Raw genomic sequence first — 18399 nt, forward strand, 5'->3', positions numbered from 1 at the left:
TTTTCCCCAAATTTGAACAGGGGCAATCCAGTGAAGTGGCAGCAGTTGATGAAGCAGGAATGCGGTGCAAGGCATGTTTGTGTTTGCTGGGATGTGGCTGCCAAGGGCACAGAACAGTCAGAGGACTTCAGCCAGGGGGTTACATGAGACTTCCTGAAAGAGGCAGGCACTCACAGGTGTGCTCTGCAGCCCTGTCAGCTCTTCTCAGAACCTGACAGTGCGACAAAGCAGCCCCAGAAGAGGGGAGGAGAAGGTTACACAAATCCTTGCAATAGCCACATCTGGCAGCAGCATGAGACAGCAAGAGTCACTGGACATCTTCATCCAAATTTATTTATTAATAAGGTAACAACATATTCCAAATTATTACAAGCCTTTACTAATCTTTCCATTACTGTCTCAAGTTTGACTTGACATGTCACACTTTAGTAGTAAATGTCAGTGTTCAGGTGCAGAATTAAAATAAAAGCTTAGAGAATAGCAACAGGAAGTCACAGTTACAAACACTATGGAAAGAGATGAGCATGACATCTGCTGCAGGCTCCAGGTCACTCCCAGTCAGGCTGCTCTAGGCTCAAGTTGTAGCAAGTAACAGAGAAATTATGCAGCTTATGTACTTCAGTTACAAAGCATCAAGCACAAAAGCATTTTAAGATTTTGTAAGGGCACAGGAACTATGCCTAGATTGAGACTTTCTAGGCTCAAGTTCATCTCTGGCAATGGACAACAAGCAAAATACCTAATACAGTAGAGGATTTCAAGATTCAGAGCCCCAAATATTTAAACCCTTCAATTGAAGCCTCAGTAAATGCAAACCTCCTCCTTTAGTTATTGTAATTTCAGTGCTCCTTTTTCTCCACTTTTTTTTCCAATCACAATACTCAGTTCTTCCAAAGGGCTTACACAGCTTTCACCACTCGGCTCCTTGCAAACTCCATGATTGTAGCTTAGCCAAGAAGAAAGTGGCACACAAAACAGCAATAAATTACAGCACAGCTATGCCATTTAAACTACTTAAAAAACCAGTAATATGTAGATGCACATTGTAAACAGGTGCCTCAAAAACATGCTTCTGAGCATCTGATACCAGGATATTTCTCCCCAGGGGTGCCTGTCCTCCTGTGTGCAATGGGACATGCTGGACTGGCTCATCTGCAGCTCCAGGTGCAAGTTTCCCCTCTCACATCTGCGCTGAAGGTACTGCTGCCCTCGGCATGGGAAAGGTCAGGCTCCTAGTGCCTAAGTGCTGCAAGATGTGCAGTGAACCCCAACGTGCTCCACTTTGAGTCTAACAACACTCACTCAAGGCTTACTTTGGAATCAAGGCAACAGGGATCATCAAAGGCAGCCCCTCCTCTATTTGCAAAGCCTGACCTAACACTGTTCAGTTACCCTAATTAACACTTGCACTTTTTTTCCTAAAACCATTTAATGCATTTGAGGGGAAAAAACCATACTTCCCAAAAGGTCTTGATCTTATATCTCGTGCTCCCAAAGCACTCAAACTAGGAGTAATCCTACAAAAACCATTGTTACAGCAATTACCACTGAGCTCAGCTAGAAGAAGTCATTTAATGAAATGACACGACATAATTGAAGGTACTCATGCAGGATAAAGCAGAGAATACTACCTGGACAGCACACACACACACACACACACACATATTTACACGCGCTGTTACCCATTGGAATACTGTTTGTTTCAGGCGCTAACAGCCTCCCTCCAGGGCAGCACAGCTCAGTCGAAGTCGCGGTTGGTGAGAACCAGCGGCGCCACCAGAGTCCACACGTACAGCACGATGCCAATCCAGCTGGAAGAGATCTTCACCCACACCGACGGCCACTTGCTGGTCATTGTCTCATAAGAAGAATCGGGACTGTGAAAAGGAAAAAAAAAGGATCATTTGCCATTTTTGTTCGATACAGGTACTTGTGTTCTAAGGCACCCTTCACACTGTTTTCACAGGAGATAATTTTCAATTCACACCTCAAAGGACCCTTCTTTCAGGCAGTTCACACCAGTCTGTACAAGAACAGCACTTGTAAGCTGGTGTCACAGGAGGTGCAAAGACAACAGCAGCACAAAAAACACTCAGTATGAGAAGCTGCCAAGAAGCAGAAATAATTACAAGGAATCTAACAAATCTGCAGAAAGGCAGTAAATGGGTAGCACTTAGAGATACAAAAAATGTGTTTTGCCTTGCCAAAGGACACCACCTAGAGAAATTAATCATCTTGATGTCATATTGACCCAAGTGGGGCCACAAATCAAATCCACAGCGGGGCTATATATTAAGAGTTATTTCTGAAGGAAGTACCTTCTAGTGTTGTTTTTTTTGACAGAAATTGTTCTCTGCCAAGTAACTAGAGACCTTAATTTTTATTTCTTACTTCTGAAGAATATCTGATCAAGCTGTTAGCAACAGTTCGCACACAGGAGGACTATTTTTACTGTGAGGATTTTTTTCAAGGAGTAGACAACAATTTCCTTGCACCAAGCCCTGTCACAGAATGGCTGTGGTTGGAAGAGACTGCTGAAGGTTCTCTAGTCCAGCTCCACTGTTCCAATGGGGACACCTAAATCCAGCTGCCCCAGATGGCTCTGGAGTACCTCCAAGAATGGAAACGCCACAATTTCCCCAGGCAACCTGTGCCAGTGCTCAGTCATCCTAGCAATGGAAAAGTGTTTCCTGACGTTCAGGGGGAATCGCCTGTGTCTCAGTTTGTGCCCATTACCTCTGGCCATGTCACTGGGCACCACTGTGAAGTCCTGGCTCTTTGCACAGCTGCTTCAGGTGTTTATATACATTGGTGAGACACCCCTTGGACCTTCTCTTCTCCAAGCTGAACAGCCCCAGCTTTCTCACACTACAGATGCTCCAGTCCCTTTATCATCTTCACGGCCCTTTGCTGGACTCTCTCCAGTATGTCCCCGTCTCTCTCATACTGGGGAAGCCCCAGAACTGGAGGAGTCCCTAGTGCTGAGCAGATGAGAAGAAAAACCTCCCCCTTGACCTGTTGATATAACATGTCCTTTTTCTAGCTCTCTGTACCAGCTTTGAGCCTACTGTTTACTAATTTTTAATTGTTAAATAATTTAAGACTTTGTCCTGTTCACTTCAGCAGATTTATTTCAGCAGTTCAGTGAATGACAAGAATCATCCTAGAAAATATGACAGGCACTGGTGAACAAGGCTGGCTACAGTTTTCAAATACAGCTCCCTAAATGTAACTCGAACAGGAGCTTCCCGTGAGAAGGCCCACTCAAGACCTACGTGCAACTTGTGCCTCCTCGTCCAGCAAGAGACTGCATCGTGCATGCTCATTATCAGCACAGCATCTAATCAAAGGTAAATACCTGTACCAGTTGGTAAGTGTCATCATGATATACAGTGACGCCAGGAAAAGCATGAAGTGGAAGAAGGAGTAACTGTAAGTAACTCCATCCCTCTCATTATCTATCGCTCGGTGAACATCGTCTCCATCATCAAGGGAGCCATCACTCCTGGGCATTCCATCCTCTATCAGTGTTGATTCATCACTGGTCAGCATCAGCTTGTTAACCTGGCTGTTGTTGGATGTCCGGATGCTGGATTTGACAGGAAAGGACATGGTACAGTTACACAAATAAATACCATTTAGTATCTAACACTAGGAAGTGATACAAATTAATGTATTTTTTTAAAGGAATCTTACCTTGAATAGAGAACACACAGCAAAAACAAAACCAGTCCTACAATTCCTTGTGCGTCCCACCACTGCACTACCTGACCTTGGGTTGGAATGGTGGTGCTGTTGTAACCAATGATGCTCAGCAGACTGGGGTTACAGCGCCTGTCTGTGAGGGAAATTGCATTAGAACTTACATAAAACAAGAGCAGGACAAATATTTAATAGCACATTTCCATGCTGAGTGCACAGAAATAGAAAGGAACTTCGTGACTGTGACAGTCTTGAAGTAAAATCTGAATCTAATTTTAGCCTATTGAATCTCTCTAGATTGAGAAATGACAGTATATATGGCATAAAAATCTGTCTCTTTGAGCAGATGAAAGGATTCTGAACTTATGTATGATATGCATCAACTGTTTTGCTATTCCATCCCACATAATTACATGCAAAAATTTCTGCATAATAAACTTCAGAACTTCTACTGCTAGAAAAGAAGTTTGACAAACATTCTATAGATGGAATATCCAAGTCATCCCAGAATTGGAAAACAATGCCAGTAAGTCAGTTTTTTATTATGAGTGGTTCCCAACCCACAGTATCCACAGGTAACACTTGAAACAGCTGAAAGCAGTAGACAATCTTATTTTCCTATAATCTGCCTGAATTAGATGACTCATTATTCACACAGAAGCACAGAAGACTGTCCATAACTAAGATAATACTAAGATAATAGGGTCAGAAACCAAATTAAAACCACCAAAATCAATATTTGGTGATTTATTTTAATCACCAGGATTTCTGCACTTATTTTTTTAGTTTTAGAGATATTCAACTGTTTCCAGATACAATAAACATTCACAACATTTATTAACACTTGTTATATATCCTCACTTTGGAAAAATATAATTTAATAGCAGTAGCATCTTGGTCACCTAAGAAACATGAAACCTGGCAGAGAGATGAAATTCCTAGACTCCTCAGAGGAGCTGCGGTGATCTGCAAAATCTAAGCTTTGCAATGCTGCAGTTCTGCCAGTAAAGAGCAAAAATTCTTACCTGTCACATAAGCAGAGGGAAAAGACATTATCTTAGTATGCTGGTTGCAGAGGGGGTGGAGCTCAGCCATGTGTGGGCAAGGCCAGGTTGCTATTTTATACCTCCCACATCGTTGCTGGGAGAGTGGCTTCAGTGAGAGGAAAAGGCGAGCACACCCTGGAAGAAGTGTCACTCTGCTTCCCTCTCCCCATCAAGGGAGCTTGCCTGGACCAGCCACACAGACCCTGCCCTCCCTCACTGCTGCCCATCCCCTCCTACCCCTCAGGAGAGCAGGCTCCTGGCAGCACATTCTATTACCCTGTTCTAATGCTGCCCTGCATTAGAATGTGGAAGTACATTTACTGCTGAACCTGCTACCCAAAAAGCTCTGCATTGCTACTACACTTACCTGGCTCATTGGTCATAGCTGACCAAGTCAAATACATTGTGTAAATTGTGATCACCGAAGACTGCAGCAGACCAGATCTTGGCTGAGATTCCTACACAAAGGAGCCACAAAGCAGGGAAGTTAGACAATCGAAAGTTGCAGGCATGATTATATTGTGATAACACACGAGACAACAGAATTAAAATTGTACCTGAATCCTTGGCAGAATTGACATTACAGAAGCACCAATGCACAGGAGCATATTAACACTGATGAATGTCTTGTTTTCAGAACAACCTTCTGGATGAGTGTAATAAACATAAAACAAGACAATGGCTACTAGAGACAGTAGATAGTTGACAGCTGTAGCTGAGAGCAGAGCTGTGAAGAAACAAAACCATAGTTAAACTGGTTAATAACAAAGACTACTAAGATTGGAATAATACTGCATGATTATCAAGTGTGGGATACAATATACAACAAGAGTTCTGGGCACTGAAACTTAAAAGAAGTTCACAAATAGACTCTGAAGTATTAACAAGAAACATTACATGGGAATCCTGAAGCCATGCTTGATTCTCCAGTGCTCTAACAGCAACCATGAAGAGCAAAGAGGATGAAGGAACACAGTTGTACTGCACACACTTTGGGTAACAGCTTAAAAAAGAAACTGAAGAAATCCTTCTCCAACAGAGACTACAACAATCTCATTTCTAAATTACACCTTAGTTAAAACTACTAAATAGAGAGAGTAACTACTACTAAACAGAGAAGTGGACACTGAATGAAGACAGGCCATGCTGTCTTTTGAAATACCTGAATGATCACATCTGAAACACTTTATTAAAATATCATTTCTCCAGTGAGATGACTTTTACTCTCCTTCACTACCCTGGCCTTTCACTCACTATATACTTTCAAAGAATGACTGACTGCAGCTGTAAAAAACAACTGATGTTTGAGATGATTCTACTCAACATGAAGCACTAACAGGTTACTTTGTTTTTAATCAGCACTAAAGGGATGGCAAAACCTGTGGCCAGGAAAAAAAAAAAACAAACAAAAACAGCCAAGTTACCATTTCTCTGATATCATGATACACAGAAAACTCCACCTGAACACGAGGAAGAACTTTTTTACTCTGTGTATGACTGCACTCTGGAATAGATTGACCAGAGGTTGTAAAGTCTCCCTCACTGGAATTTAAGATCTGAACACAATCCTGTGCCCCGTGCTCCAGGATGACCCTGCTTGAGCAGGGAGGCTGGATCAGATGAGCTCTGGTCCCTTCCAACCTCACCCACTCTGTGATTCTGTGAAACTCATGCCCTGCTCCCAGGAAAGAGATCTTATTACTCAGAGGCTGCTGCATCTCTCCCTGCTTCCCCTTATTTAATGTGAAAACAGAAGGACATCAATGGAGCTGAACCACACATCTGAGACAGTGATACTTATGTATGAAGCAGCCCTTTCTGCACTGGTAAAATGAACTGTTCAGTGAGTAACTTATTTAACACAAGGTACATTAAATGAAATTTAAAATTTGATTATGGTACCATCCCTCCTTACCTGCATACCAGCATCTTGAATTTCCTTCTTCCATTTTTTCAACCCAAGATTCATTCCAGGAATGGGCAAAGTCAATAAGCAAGACCAGCTGAATAAGAATAAAGCAGAATGCTCCAGCCATGCCTACATAAAACCACACTAGGAGAAAAGTAAAACAAAACCAGTTAAGAACCATGGGTGATTTACCTCTCATCTTAGTCCCTGAACACAGGAAGCACTTTAGTTACACAGCTACAATTAAAACTGTATGACATAGCATGCACTTACTTTCTTAAAAATTAAATATGATTGCACCATGATACAGAGGAAGATTATATTCCCTCACCAGTTGTAAAGGGTCCCTCTGGTATGAAGAAAGCTCCCACACTAATTGCAAGTGCCGTCGCAAACTTAAAGAACCAGAATCTATAGGGAAATAAAAAAAATAAACCAACTGTTAAGTCTGGTCTAATTCACACATAAAATACACATCTTTAAGAGCTGTTTTTTTTTTTTTATTTGCTCATTCTTAACTTGCCTCATTTGAAGCAGGATAAAAATTTTATCTACCCAAGACTTCTGTTCTCCAAAAAATTATGCTTAAATTGTACTAGACTGACACAGAGTATGACACGTTTCCCAGAAATATCTTCTTACTCATGAATTACAAATTAGGTCAATTGTGAGCTGCTTTTTTCTTCCTTAGAACATTTTAAAACAGAGCAGCAAGATTATTGAATTGTCTGCATATCAGAAAAACGGGTTAAAAAATCCCATCCTGCTTTTAATATCAAAGATCTGATTGGTGCCTACAATGACATAAAATATTACGCTGGAGCTCTCTACCAGTCTTGGTTCACTTACTACATGAGAGAGACATACAAAAGTCTGGATTCTTCCCACCCAGCTTCAGATTCTTTAGGCCTACAGCTGATGAGGATTTATCACAAAAACAAAAGCAAATTATTTATCCTGCACAGAAAAGACACAATCAAGTTCTAAGTCCCTGTTTCAGTGCAGTGTCAATGGATTTTTTCTTCCAGTAAAAGATATGCATTCACAGACCATCAAAACAGGTCAGATGTTTCCAGAAAGCACACAAGGGAGTATCCTTCACCAAAGACAGATCAAACTCACCCCCAATACTATCTGTATAAATATACCCTGCATAGGGAACTTCAAACTGTTATGCCAACAAAACTGTAAGAAGGCAAAGACTATTTTTTCTGGTCCCAGTGAAAGGCAGCTCCAAAAACAGGCATGATGCCATCTACATGCACTTCAAAACTGAACTGAATACCATTGCACTAAGATATGTACCACATCCCCACAATGTCAAGCACTTGTCAATTTTTCAAGTTTTCTGTCCTTTCCTGTTTTTTCCCACACTTTTAACAAGTTTAATCACTCTTGCTGGCTGTTACAATCAAGTGATGGAGACCAGAAGAACAAGTGCCAGTTGTGTGGAGAGGAACTATGTGAGATGACAGAAGTGTAGAATACAGAACAAAATGGACTAATTCTCTGGGATATAGAAAATTGACTAAATCCACTTTGAAAGTCAAATTAAGTTGTAATATTTACAGTGCAATACAATCCCCACCAAACTAGTTTTAGAATCCACTTTTTCTTTTTTTTAGATCAATGTCATTCTCAATTATAGAAATAAGAATGGCTTTAAGTTTGTATATACTTAATCGCTAAGTCTAGACTTTAAGGGATCTTAAAGCTCTAACCCAAGAAAACAAATCATCTGAAATAGCACCTAAAGCTGCTGTGCATTCTGTACAGGCCAGCAACTATCTCACAGATACATGATAATTGTTTTTTTCTATTGTTATCATAAACCTGAGGCAAGAAACCACTCTGCCATTAAAAAAGCAGAGGTGAACATTGGCACTAGATCATATTACTGGGTTTAACCTGCATGCAAGCATGAAAAAGTCAGTACACATATATGCAAAAACTTGGTATTCTGAATATTTCAAATCACTGACAAAAATATTACATCTCAAAGTATTACTGAACATACAGTTTCAAAAATCAAAACCCATTAAAGCTTTTCATAAAGCAATGAGTTATTACAGAAGTGATGAAAGTAATGTGATTAAATATTTTACCAGCAACAGTTAAATAACATTTTTTCCTTTTATCCTAGTGCTGATATTAGATTGCCTAAGAAGAGCAAACTGCTATGGGTTGCATAAACAGTACCTAAATTTGTACTGGAGAACACAACTCCAAATACAGTTATCAAGAAGATCCCAAACACTTAAGAACAATTTTAGCTAAAAAACATCCCATATCATGTAAAATCATCATGTGCCTTTTCCTGAAAAAAAAAAACCAAAACCAAAAAACAAAAAACAACAGAGCTACCACCTTCTTCTTGCTTGCAACAAGCACGTTCTCCTGAACAAAGCAGGGTGGAGGGAAAGGCTGAACGGAGCTACTTTTGTTGACATATCTTAATGATGTACTCTCTTTCTATTTAGACTAAAATAAACCCTGTCTTGGGTTGCAATATGTATGCAAAAATGTGTATTCTATTTTCCATCTGTTGAAACCAGCTGGGGAGATGTTTTCTTTGTCTCTTGTATAACCCATTCCTTGTAACTCCAGGGGGGAGGGGGTGGGTACCTTCTGCTAATGTGCCAGCTGTTAAATCCAGGTGGAGCAGTGTTCCTTATCTACTCCACAACCTGTCCTCCCTCTGGGGGATATCTTCTGTTAAAGGGCCATTAAGGCTCACTGCATGACTGATACAATTACATCATCCCACTGTGGGATGCTCTACCCAAGGGGAGGAGCCAACCATTCCTACCTAGATAAAAACTGAGAATCAGAAACACCAGGGCAGCCTGTTTTCCACTGGATTCCAGAGGAAGACTGGACCCATCTCATCATCAATGGACCCTTTCTACAGGATCATCTCTACCTCAACAGAACCACACCTTTCACTCTAGGAGGACTGATTTGGACTGCTTCCAACATCCTGACCAACAGGGTGTCAGGTCATATTTTCACTGTCAGGGTTTCTAGAATTTTGTTTGTTTTACAGTGTACTACTACATTTGTATTTTTTTAAAATATTCCTGGTAAAGAACTGTTATTCCTATTCCCAAATTGTTGCCTGAAAGACACTAATCGCAAAATTATAATAATTTGGAGGGAGGGGAGAATTTGGAGAATTTCACATTCTCCATTCCAAGTGAAGCTCCAGCTTTCCCTGGCAGATACCTGTCTTTCCAAACCAAGACAAACCCAAAAGTAAACAAAGCAATATTCTGCTCAGCCTTAATTATTTTATTTTCCCCTACAGAAATAATTTGAAGCTTTTTCTCATTTTATGCTAGATATGTTTAATCCTACTATACTGAATATAAAATAAAATTTTATTGCTCAGCTGTTCATAACTTCTGTTAAATGCAGTCACCTTGAAAAAGCAGTAGTCTAAGCAACCATGGTAACCACCAAGATTAGGCACCATAAATGGTTTTAGGCTTTTTAGAATCATGCCCTCTTACAAGTATTTACATCTCCTTGGTTGAAGGAGCTACATTACACATAGGCAGAACCTGGATGAAAACCACCACTTGTGTCAACACACAAGCTAAAATTCCACTATATTCTTCCATCTGATAATCCTAACTAAAATTAAATACAAGAGAAAATCTACTGGAAAGCTCAGAAACTACATACATAACTCATTTCTTTTTGCAGAGGGCCAACTGAAAAGATACCAGAAGGAGAAAAGATATATTTTATACATCTATGTAGATATATATGTGTAATTGCTATAACCTTTAAAAAGAAAACTGGTCAGAAAAGAAGTTCTTACAAATTTCTAAGTTAAGAGGAACATAATTCTCAGAGAACAGATGAGGCTCTTAAATCTTTTTATTTCCTGAAAAAATCTCTCTGGAACGAAACAAAAATTAATCATTAACTCATCTCAGCACTCATTTCTGCATCTTACCCATTGTGCACTGCTGCTCTGGGGTCGTTGCTGCTCTTCACTTTGATCATCAGCAAGGAGAAGAGAAGGAAGAACATGGCCATGCCAAAGCACACACGGTACACAGCCTTGTAGCCAACCAGGACATCACAGTTCACGTGGCCCTGCACACCAGGAATACTTGTTCCCAACCCTCCATCACAAAATCCAGGAATCTGTGATAAATACAAGACACGTCAGTCATCTTTAAAAGACCTCCCACCTGTAGATGTATATTAATAAATTTCCAATACACAATCCATTAATACTGTAACATTATGTAACTATTAACACTGTTAGAAAATATGGTATTGAAGGACTGCATCATTAGCTACAGTCCAACTAGAATACCAAACACACACAAGGAAAAAAAACCTCCACAGACAGAATAAAATAAAATAAATATTTCCATAGAATAGTTTGGGTTGGAGGAGACCTTTGAAGCTCATCTAGACTAACCCCTCTGCCATGGGCAAGGACATCTTCAACTACATTAAGTTGCCCAAGGCCCCATCACACCCAACCTTGAATGTTTCCAGGAATGAGACAGGGCCCTTATTAACAGGTTTTTTTGTGTTATTAGCAAATTCAGAACTTCTCAAAGAAATGCAATTTTCTCTTGTTGATCTGAATCAAGAGCTAATCAAATATCTGGGAACTGATAAATTTACTTGACAGTTACTATCAGGCTTATGACATGGCTAGGAGATGGCAGCCTGCTTACACCTCTTTAAAACAGACACAGCCTTTTCCAAAAATAGACCATCACCATTAATTAGGTGGATCTGTAACTTCCATATGAAACAGCTGAGAACACTCTCTCCAGTCACTACCAGGACATGCGCAACACCTTCCAGAAGTCAAATCATACTCCAGAAGGATGTAATTTTCTTTCCTAGGTGACTAACATGGCTCTCATTGAAACTCTAATGTGGTAACTATACCAACTTACAATACACATTTACAGATGAATCATTTGGGGAGGAAAATTAAATCGTGCATAACCAAAGCTACTATCTACTGAAAAAAACTGAAGACTGCAAAACAGAACTGAGGTATGTGCAACCCCAGTTCAGTGAACCTGTAAGCTTCACCATAACTCACATTACCACTCTCCAATTTTATATCATATCTTTGTACAGCTAATAAACCGTAAGATCCTATAACACTTCCCAATTCCCTAGGTGGAAAACACACTACTCTGGTTAGTGAAAAATATTTTTGTTACACACTGCAGACTCCAGAATAGAATTTTAACTAGTACAGCATGACCAAACTCGAGGACATCTTAGAGTGTGGGGTTTTTTAATGGCAACCACAATAAAAATCAATTAAGTACCATAAATACAAACATCTCAATAATACCTAATTTGAAACTACACATGCATAATTTTTTTGATGCAAAATTTTATGTTTTTCTGCTCTGAGCATTTAAAGAGGAGGCTTTACCTCAAAATAGTGCTTTTCATCTATAGAAGGATCTTCCCCCAACTTCTTTATTTGACTTACAAATTAATGGTGACTGTGAAGCACAGCTGGTAGCAAAATGACATATTTCCAAATAAAATCCATGCTTTTCAAGATGCCAATTACTATTATCTGTGACATTTATTCCACCAAAAATGTTAGCAATAAATAACCTGACCTTCTTCAGCTGCTCTTCCATGCCTGGTATTAGCATCACACAGGCAACGCTCACGCCAAGAAGTAAAAAGAAGGCATAGATCAGCCGAGTTATGGTGGAGTTGTTTCCACTGGGGCAGCATCGGCAAAGCAGGCACGGGGCACTTCCACACAAGCACGGGATCTGACAGAAAGACAGAACATGAATTATTTAAAAAGCTATGGATTACTAGATTTCAATATTTAATCAGGCCGTGCAGATCATCAGATATTATCATGGAAAATGACTCATCCTGTACATCCCACACTGGTACAGACTAAGTCACTGCAACACGTTACAGAGCCACCAAACAACAGTGCTTCCTGATGCACCGCTGCACAGTGAAATTAGTGCTATGCCAGAAGTAATCATTGAGCCATTGAGGAGAAATAAAGACTGGATTCAGGCTCATTTGTCCTCTTGAATTTTATTTCATTTCAGCTAAATGACAGGCAAGGACTGCTTTTGTTAGCAACTACATCCTCCCTTCCACAGCTGCAGAAATTAAACACACCACAGAAAAAAGATAGGAGCACAACTGCCATGTAGGTACACTCTCAGCACCTGGCACAGGTGGGATACAATCCTCACTGGGGCCATAAATATTTCCAAAACACACAAAAAAAAAAGTGACAGAGCCCAAATCTTAGGTTGTAAACTATTTAATATTAGCAGCTACTCACAGATCATGTAATTCTGTTAGTCTGCAAAATTAACTTATGCAATGTAAAAGTTAAAAATACTAAGAGCCAATATACAGTACATGTGTTATTGATACCAAATATCAACATTAAAAGTGGATGGGAATGCTGTACAGTTGGAATACTACAAGAGAAAAGAAAAAAAACAAACAGGACAACATTTACCTATATTTAATTCTCACACAGAATATTGTGGGAAGGAAAAAAGGGAGTTATTCCATCAGGAAAGGGTTGGGAAGCAGGGAACAATTCTCTGCCACTTGCTGAGTGACAATTTGGGAAGTAAAAGGCGAAGTCCCGCAAACAAACATTAGCCAAAGCAGGAAAGGTACAATCAAAATGTGTGATCACTGCCCTTCTCTGAGCTCCAACAAACCATGTTACCTTTGACACAGAAAGATACAGAACAGGGTTAAAACCCAGCTTCTCCCCCAGCACACAGGGATGACAACACCATGGGACAAATTCACTGCTGTTCACTGCATGAGAGACACTCAGTCACGTAATGACAGGAGTAGTTACAAGGCCACATGACCAGGACATGCCAATCACCCAGTATGACCCAGTATGGCATGTGTCAGAAAGAGTTCTCAGCAGTTTAGTCATATGACAACCAAAAACGCCAGCAGTCCACTGCTACTGGAGAAGCCCCAGGGGTTGCCAGGAAAAGCAGATTGCCCACAATACTCCTGGCAGCCCCCTGAGAAGCCCTACAGAAACAGCCAATTATCATTCTTACCATTCTTATCATTCTGAGTTTCAACCAGACTCACACACTGGACCCACAAACTTCATCTTTAAGCAACTTCCCTGTACTCTTTTTGGCACGTGTGTTCCTTCCCAAGGAGTCAAGAAATTTCACTCCACTACACTACAGAATCATCTTTGAATTAGCAAACCTCACCATTACATTTGTCTTGCTACACTAGTGAAACTAGGCAAATTCTCATGTAAGTATTTTGGGATGTGAAAGTTATTATATTGCCCCTTTTCATCTTCTCCAGTCAGTATTGTTATAGCACAAATAATATGAAAGTGTTGATTATAGGAGGTTTCATCTCAATATATTAAAGAAATTATTTAGACTGAGAGCAACCAGGCCCTGCAAAAACTTCCCAAGGATATGGTAGTCTCCATCACTGGAGGTTTTCAGGATGCATCTGGACAGGGCACCAGATCATCCCACTCAGGCCATCTTTTTCCCAGAAGATGGAGCAGGTGGACCTCTGAGACTGCTCTACGACTGCAAGCAACTACTACTAGGGGCATCTATGCTTCGTAAACAGGAAATGGATGGCAAATATTGTCTCCGAATGCATCCAAATTTTATAGTACTACTGTCTTACACTATTTCCTACACATACAAATAACTTTTCCAGTGAAAAGTATCTGTTCTCTGTTCAAAAAATTACTTTCTTGAACTCATTCTGTCTGCATTAATATTTCTAAACATACTGTTGAATAAAAGGTTAAATTTGGCAGAACAGGCTATATGACTGTGCTCATCTGCTGCAGAAAACGTGGGGACACGAGCACCTGTTACAAAAATTCACTTCTGTAAGGAATCCCAGTGTTACATGGTTTGTTGAATACCTAAATAATTCAAGCAACTTGCTCCTTGCCTCAGGGGAAGCAGAAGCAGGAATGCTTCTACAGACAGGAGAGATGTGCAGTAGCTGCAATGAAGATGTCTGTCTCCACCTCACTAGGAAACAATGTGTCTCAGGAGAGGCCATACACCTCACTGGAGTGTCTGAGCTCCAACACCAGCTTTTAAAATGTTTTGCCCCTAAACAGCTCGTGCACGTACATCTCTGAACAAGAGACACCTATTGATACATGAGACCATTTATACAAGCTGGTTACTTACATAAAGAATCACCTTACAGTCCAATTCTCTCTTTCTCTGGCAAAAGAGAATAAAATACATACCATTCCAACAAAATAGTATTATACTATCAGCAAAACTACTTGTTACAGACTTCAAAAAGAACAGAAACCCAAGAACATTCACCCCGTGGAATTCAGCTTACCAGCAGAGGAGACAATGTTTGTGCTACCTTCTACATAAATTTAAAGCATACCTCCCACAAAAATTTCAGTAGTGCAAACAGCAAGATACTACCACGGACATTAAAGCTTAATTCCCCAGGTGAGACTCAGCTCAGTCACAGATGCAGACAAAAAGCTACTCTACAATTACTTTTTCACTTACTTCCATAAGGAGCCTTAGACAAAAGTTACTCAGACACAACTGAAAGAAATCTACTGCCTTCCAGAAACTTTTTTACTTACCTGCCAACAGATATCCCTTTATATTTTTAAGAAAAATAAGCAGCTCAATGATGTTTACTAAGGCAAAATAAGACAAGACAACCTACACACCTATTCTGGGAGCAACCAGCTGGGCAGACAAGTTAATTCATGCCTGCTAAACTAGTCACTTCATTCCCCAGGGCAGTGGAAATTGCATGAGGAACATGTAACAAAATGCATATAGGAGGAGAGAGGAGGCAGAAAACCCTACAAAATCATGGAAGGTCAAATGTTACTGTCCTCGATGCACACAGAACAAGTTTTTAATATCAAACATAATCTTCCTACTGGAGTAATGACTAAATGATTAGATATTGAATTAACTATTTGCAAAAACACTAAGACCCTCATGGGCCTAGTCAGGGTTTATGTACATCATCCCTACTCTTAAGCTTAAAGACACTGAATTAATCAAGATCTTTGCCTTGACAGAGACTATTAAAGGAGTAAAACAGCAGCTTAGCTGTTTCAGACAAGAGAACAAAAGAGGCAAGACACAGCAGAGGGAAAATGGGCGCTGCCTTATCAATTGAGGCTGTCAGGAGCAGAAGACTTTTGGTGAGATGGTTCTGCTCTTACAGCTTTGGCCTCACCCCCATTTCCAACAGGCTCCCCTTCCTCTTAAAATGCTAACCTGAAGCCCTGCCTGATCAGCACAGGGGAGGGCAGAGCTGTGTGTATAACACACAGCACAACACACCACACAAGCCCAGCAGACACAAGCACAGCATGGGGGCCTCAAGCAGAGCGGCTCTGCACAGCACAACGCATGGCCCTGCGGAGGAGCAACACTGACAGCAGCGTCCTCGCAGGCAGAGGAGCTTTGCTGGCCACGGCACAGCCCACACCAGCTCCACTGGTGCCCGGTTCAGCTGCTCCTCACCCTCACTGGGAGCTTCCTTCTCAGAGTCACAGAGTCTGCACTGCCATATCCTTAGAGACCAGCACGGACAGATTCCTCCTACTAAGAACGGCTCTACGGGCTTTAAGTGCTGATTAGCTGTGGTTCTAAATGTGGAAAGAAAATGAACGCTTTAAAGCTATCAGGGGAAAGTGAAAAACAGTACCAACAAAAACTACCCACCCTGATTCGTTTGAGCACTTTAAGGGAAGGGACAGGGGTTAACTATTCACAGTAAATCTGCTTTAATTAAGATTACGATCTTATGCAAATCATTTTATCTAACAGGCCATTAGCTGAACTTCACTGTAGGGAAACAATCAAGAGCGAGTAGACAGGGGTTTCTCATACTCTCTACAAACACCAACTAATTGTCAGAAAGGCTGTTTATGAACTTGAAAATGCAGTATATATTAAATCAAGTATTTGAATTAAAGCCTACAGTCACAAAGTCATGAAGTATTTAACAATAATTAAAAATAATGATGTTAACTATATACAGTTAGTAATTAAAGCCTAACTGGCTAAACCATTAAGTAGTATTTAAAATGTTAATGAGAGGGAAATCAACCTTGACAGTAATTAGTTAAAAGGATATGATCAGTGTTCTGCTTGATTATTTATAGGCGTATCAGCCTGGAAGTTAACTTATGCAGATTTTTAAATTCTATAATAATTTCATATAATTTGTGCATGAGATTAAGGGATTAGGGATCATCTCCCTTAATTAAAGTTCACTGTATTAGAGAAGCCAAAATCTATACATTCAGATATCACAAAAACAGAGGCTTGGATAAATACGAGGTTTTTTAATACCACTAGAAGTGTGTGTATGAATGTTTTAATAATAGGTGATTTAATTTACTTCATGTATGGTACAATATTTGGTATGAAAAATTCAGATTTTCACAATTCCACTGACATTCTTACAGCAAACATGGAAAAATTCAAACCACTTGATTGTGCCAATATAGGCAGGGACTAGACTTGTAAAGACGCATCATTTATGGATAAAAAAGCAATGCCTCAGTTGAAGACTTTACAAACTTCTTTGCTTTCCTGCACAGTGCCAGCAGTTTAAATGCCATCTCGATCTACTGTTTCCCATGACCAAAAATCACCTGACGGCGCTCCCACAGCACGGCGGTGACACATCACCACGGATTACCGTGCTGCGAGGGAAGGATGGCTCGGCGAGACAAAGATGCTACAAAGGGCGGAGCTGCTCAAGACAAAGCCGTAAAAAAAGAGGAATTAAATACAAATATTAGTATCGAGGAAACGGGCGATTTCGATTTTCCCTTAAGGTGGGGTTCAAAGCATTTGATCAGACTCTTTACAGACTCGGGGAGAGGTGATTTCAGCGGACACCGTAACACCTCCCGCACAGGAACGAAGATTAGGCAGCGCCCAGCAGCTCGACAGGCCCGGGTTAAGGACAAAGCTCCCCACAGCGCCGGCGAAAGGGCTCCGACGGATCCTTGGGACTCCGGGAGCAGCCCGAGACAGGGAGAGCACGGCGAGGCCCGCGCCCTCCAGCGCGCCGGGGACAGGGCGGGGACCGCGGCCGAGCCCGGCTGGGGCCGGGCTGGGGCCGGGCTGGGGCCCGCAGGCTCCCCGTGCCGCAGGAGGAGGAGGGAAGGCAGCGCCACCGCCGCCCCCAGTGACAGAGGCGCGGGGAGGCGAGGGCGAGGCCCGGGTGCGGAGGGAAGGAGGAGGGGAAGCACCGGCCGCCGGCTCCGAGCCTGCGGCGGGCAGGGAAGGGCAGGGAGGGACCCGCGCCGCCCGCGTCCACCTTACCCAGCTCGCCATGGAGCAGAGGCCCAGGACGCTGCCCATGGTCCCCGCTGGGCTCGGGCTCCTCCAAGATGGAAGCGGCGGCCGCGGCTCCCGACGCCGTTGTTTACTGCGCCCAGCGGCGCTTCCGGCCGCTCTGACGGCACGGCACGTCACTTCCGGCCTGGCGCGGCCGCCATGGGCGGTGTGCCCGGGCTGTAGGGAGGGAGGACGGGCTGTGAGGGCAGCTCAGACCTGGCCAGCAGGGAGGGAGACCTGGCCAGGGCAGCAGGCAGCAGCCTGCTCCGTCACTCAGGGACGCCCAGGAGCTAAATTAAAGCTTCTTGGTTGTCAGCTGTGCGTGTAGCAAATCAAGGTGCTGTGGGTTGGATGCAGTAAATCA

The 18399-nt window shown here is 41.7% G+C and overlaps 1 protein-coding gene across 2 annotated transcripts; it reads right to left on the bottom strand.

Annotated features, from left to right (window-relative positions):
* Positions 1-315: 315 nt before the first annotated feature.
* SERINC1 (serine incorporator 1) lies at positions 316-18180 on the bottom strand. 2 transcript variants are annotated; one of them, XM_063389901.1, is made up of 10 exons: positions 18021-18180; positions 12285-12446; positions 10622-10815; positions 6989-7068; positions 6664-6801; positions 5306-5475; positions 5116-5206; positions 3697-3838; positions 3359-3589; positions 316-1877 (listed from the first exon to the last, which is right to left on the bottom strand). In XM_063389901.1, exons 1-10 carry the CDS (start codon positions 18057-18059, stop codon positions 1739-1741), a joined length of 1386 nt encoding a protein of 461 aa, XP_063245971.1. In that variant the 5' UTR covers positions 18060-18180; the 3' UTR covers positions 316-1738. The 2 variants fall into 2 exon arrangements, with proteins under 2 accessions (XP_063245971.1, XP_063245972.1); XM_063389902.1 differs by lacking the exon at positions 18021-18180 and adding an exon at positions 16203-16305.
* Positions 18181-18399: the final 219 nt, after the last annotated feature.

This window comes from Prinia subflava, chromosome 2, assembly GCF_021018805.1.
Source record: "Prinia subflava isolate CZ2003 ecotype Zambia chromosome 2, Cam_Psub_1.2, whole genome shotgun sequence".
NCBI lineage: Eukaryota > Metazoa > Chordata > Aves > Passeriformes > Cisticolidae > Prinia > Prinia subflava.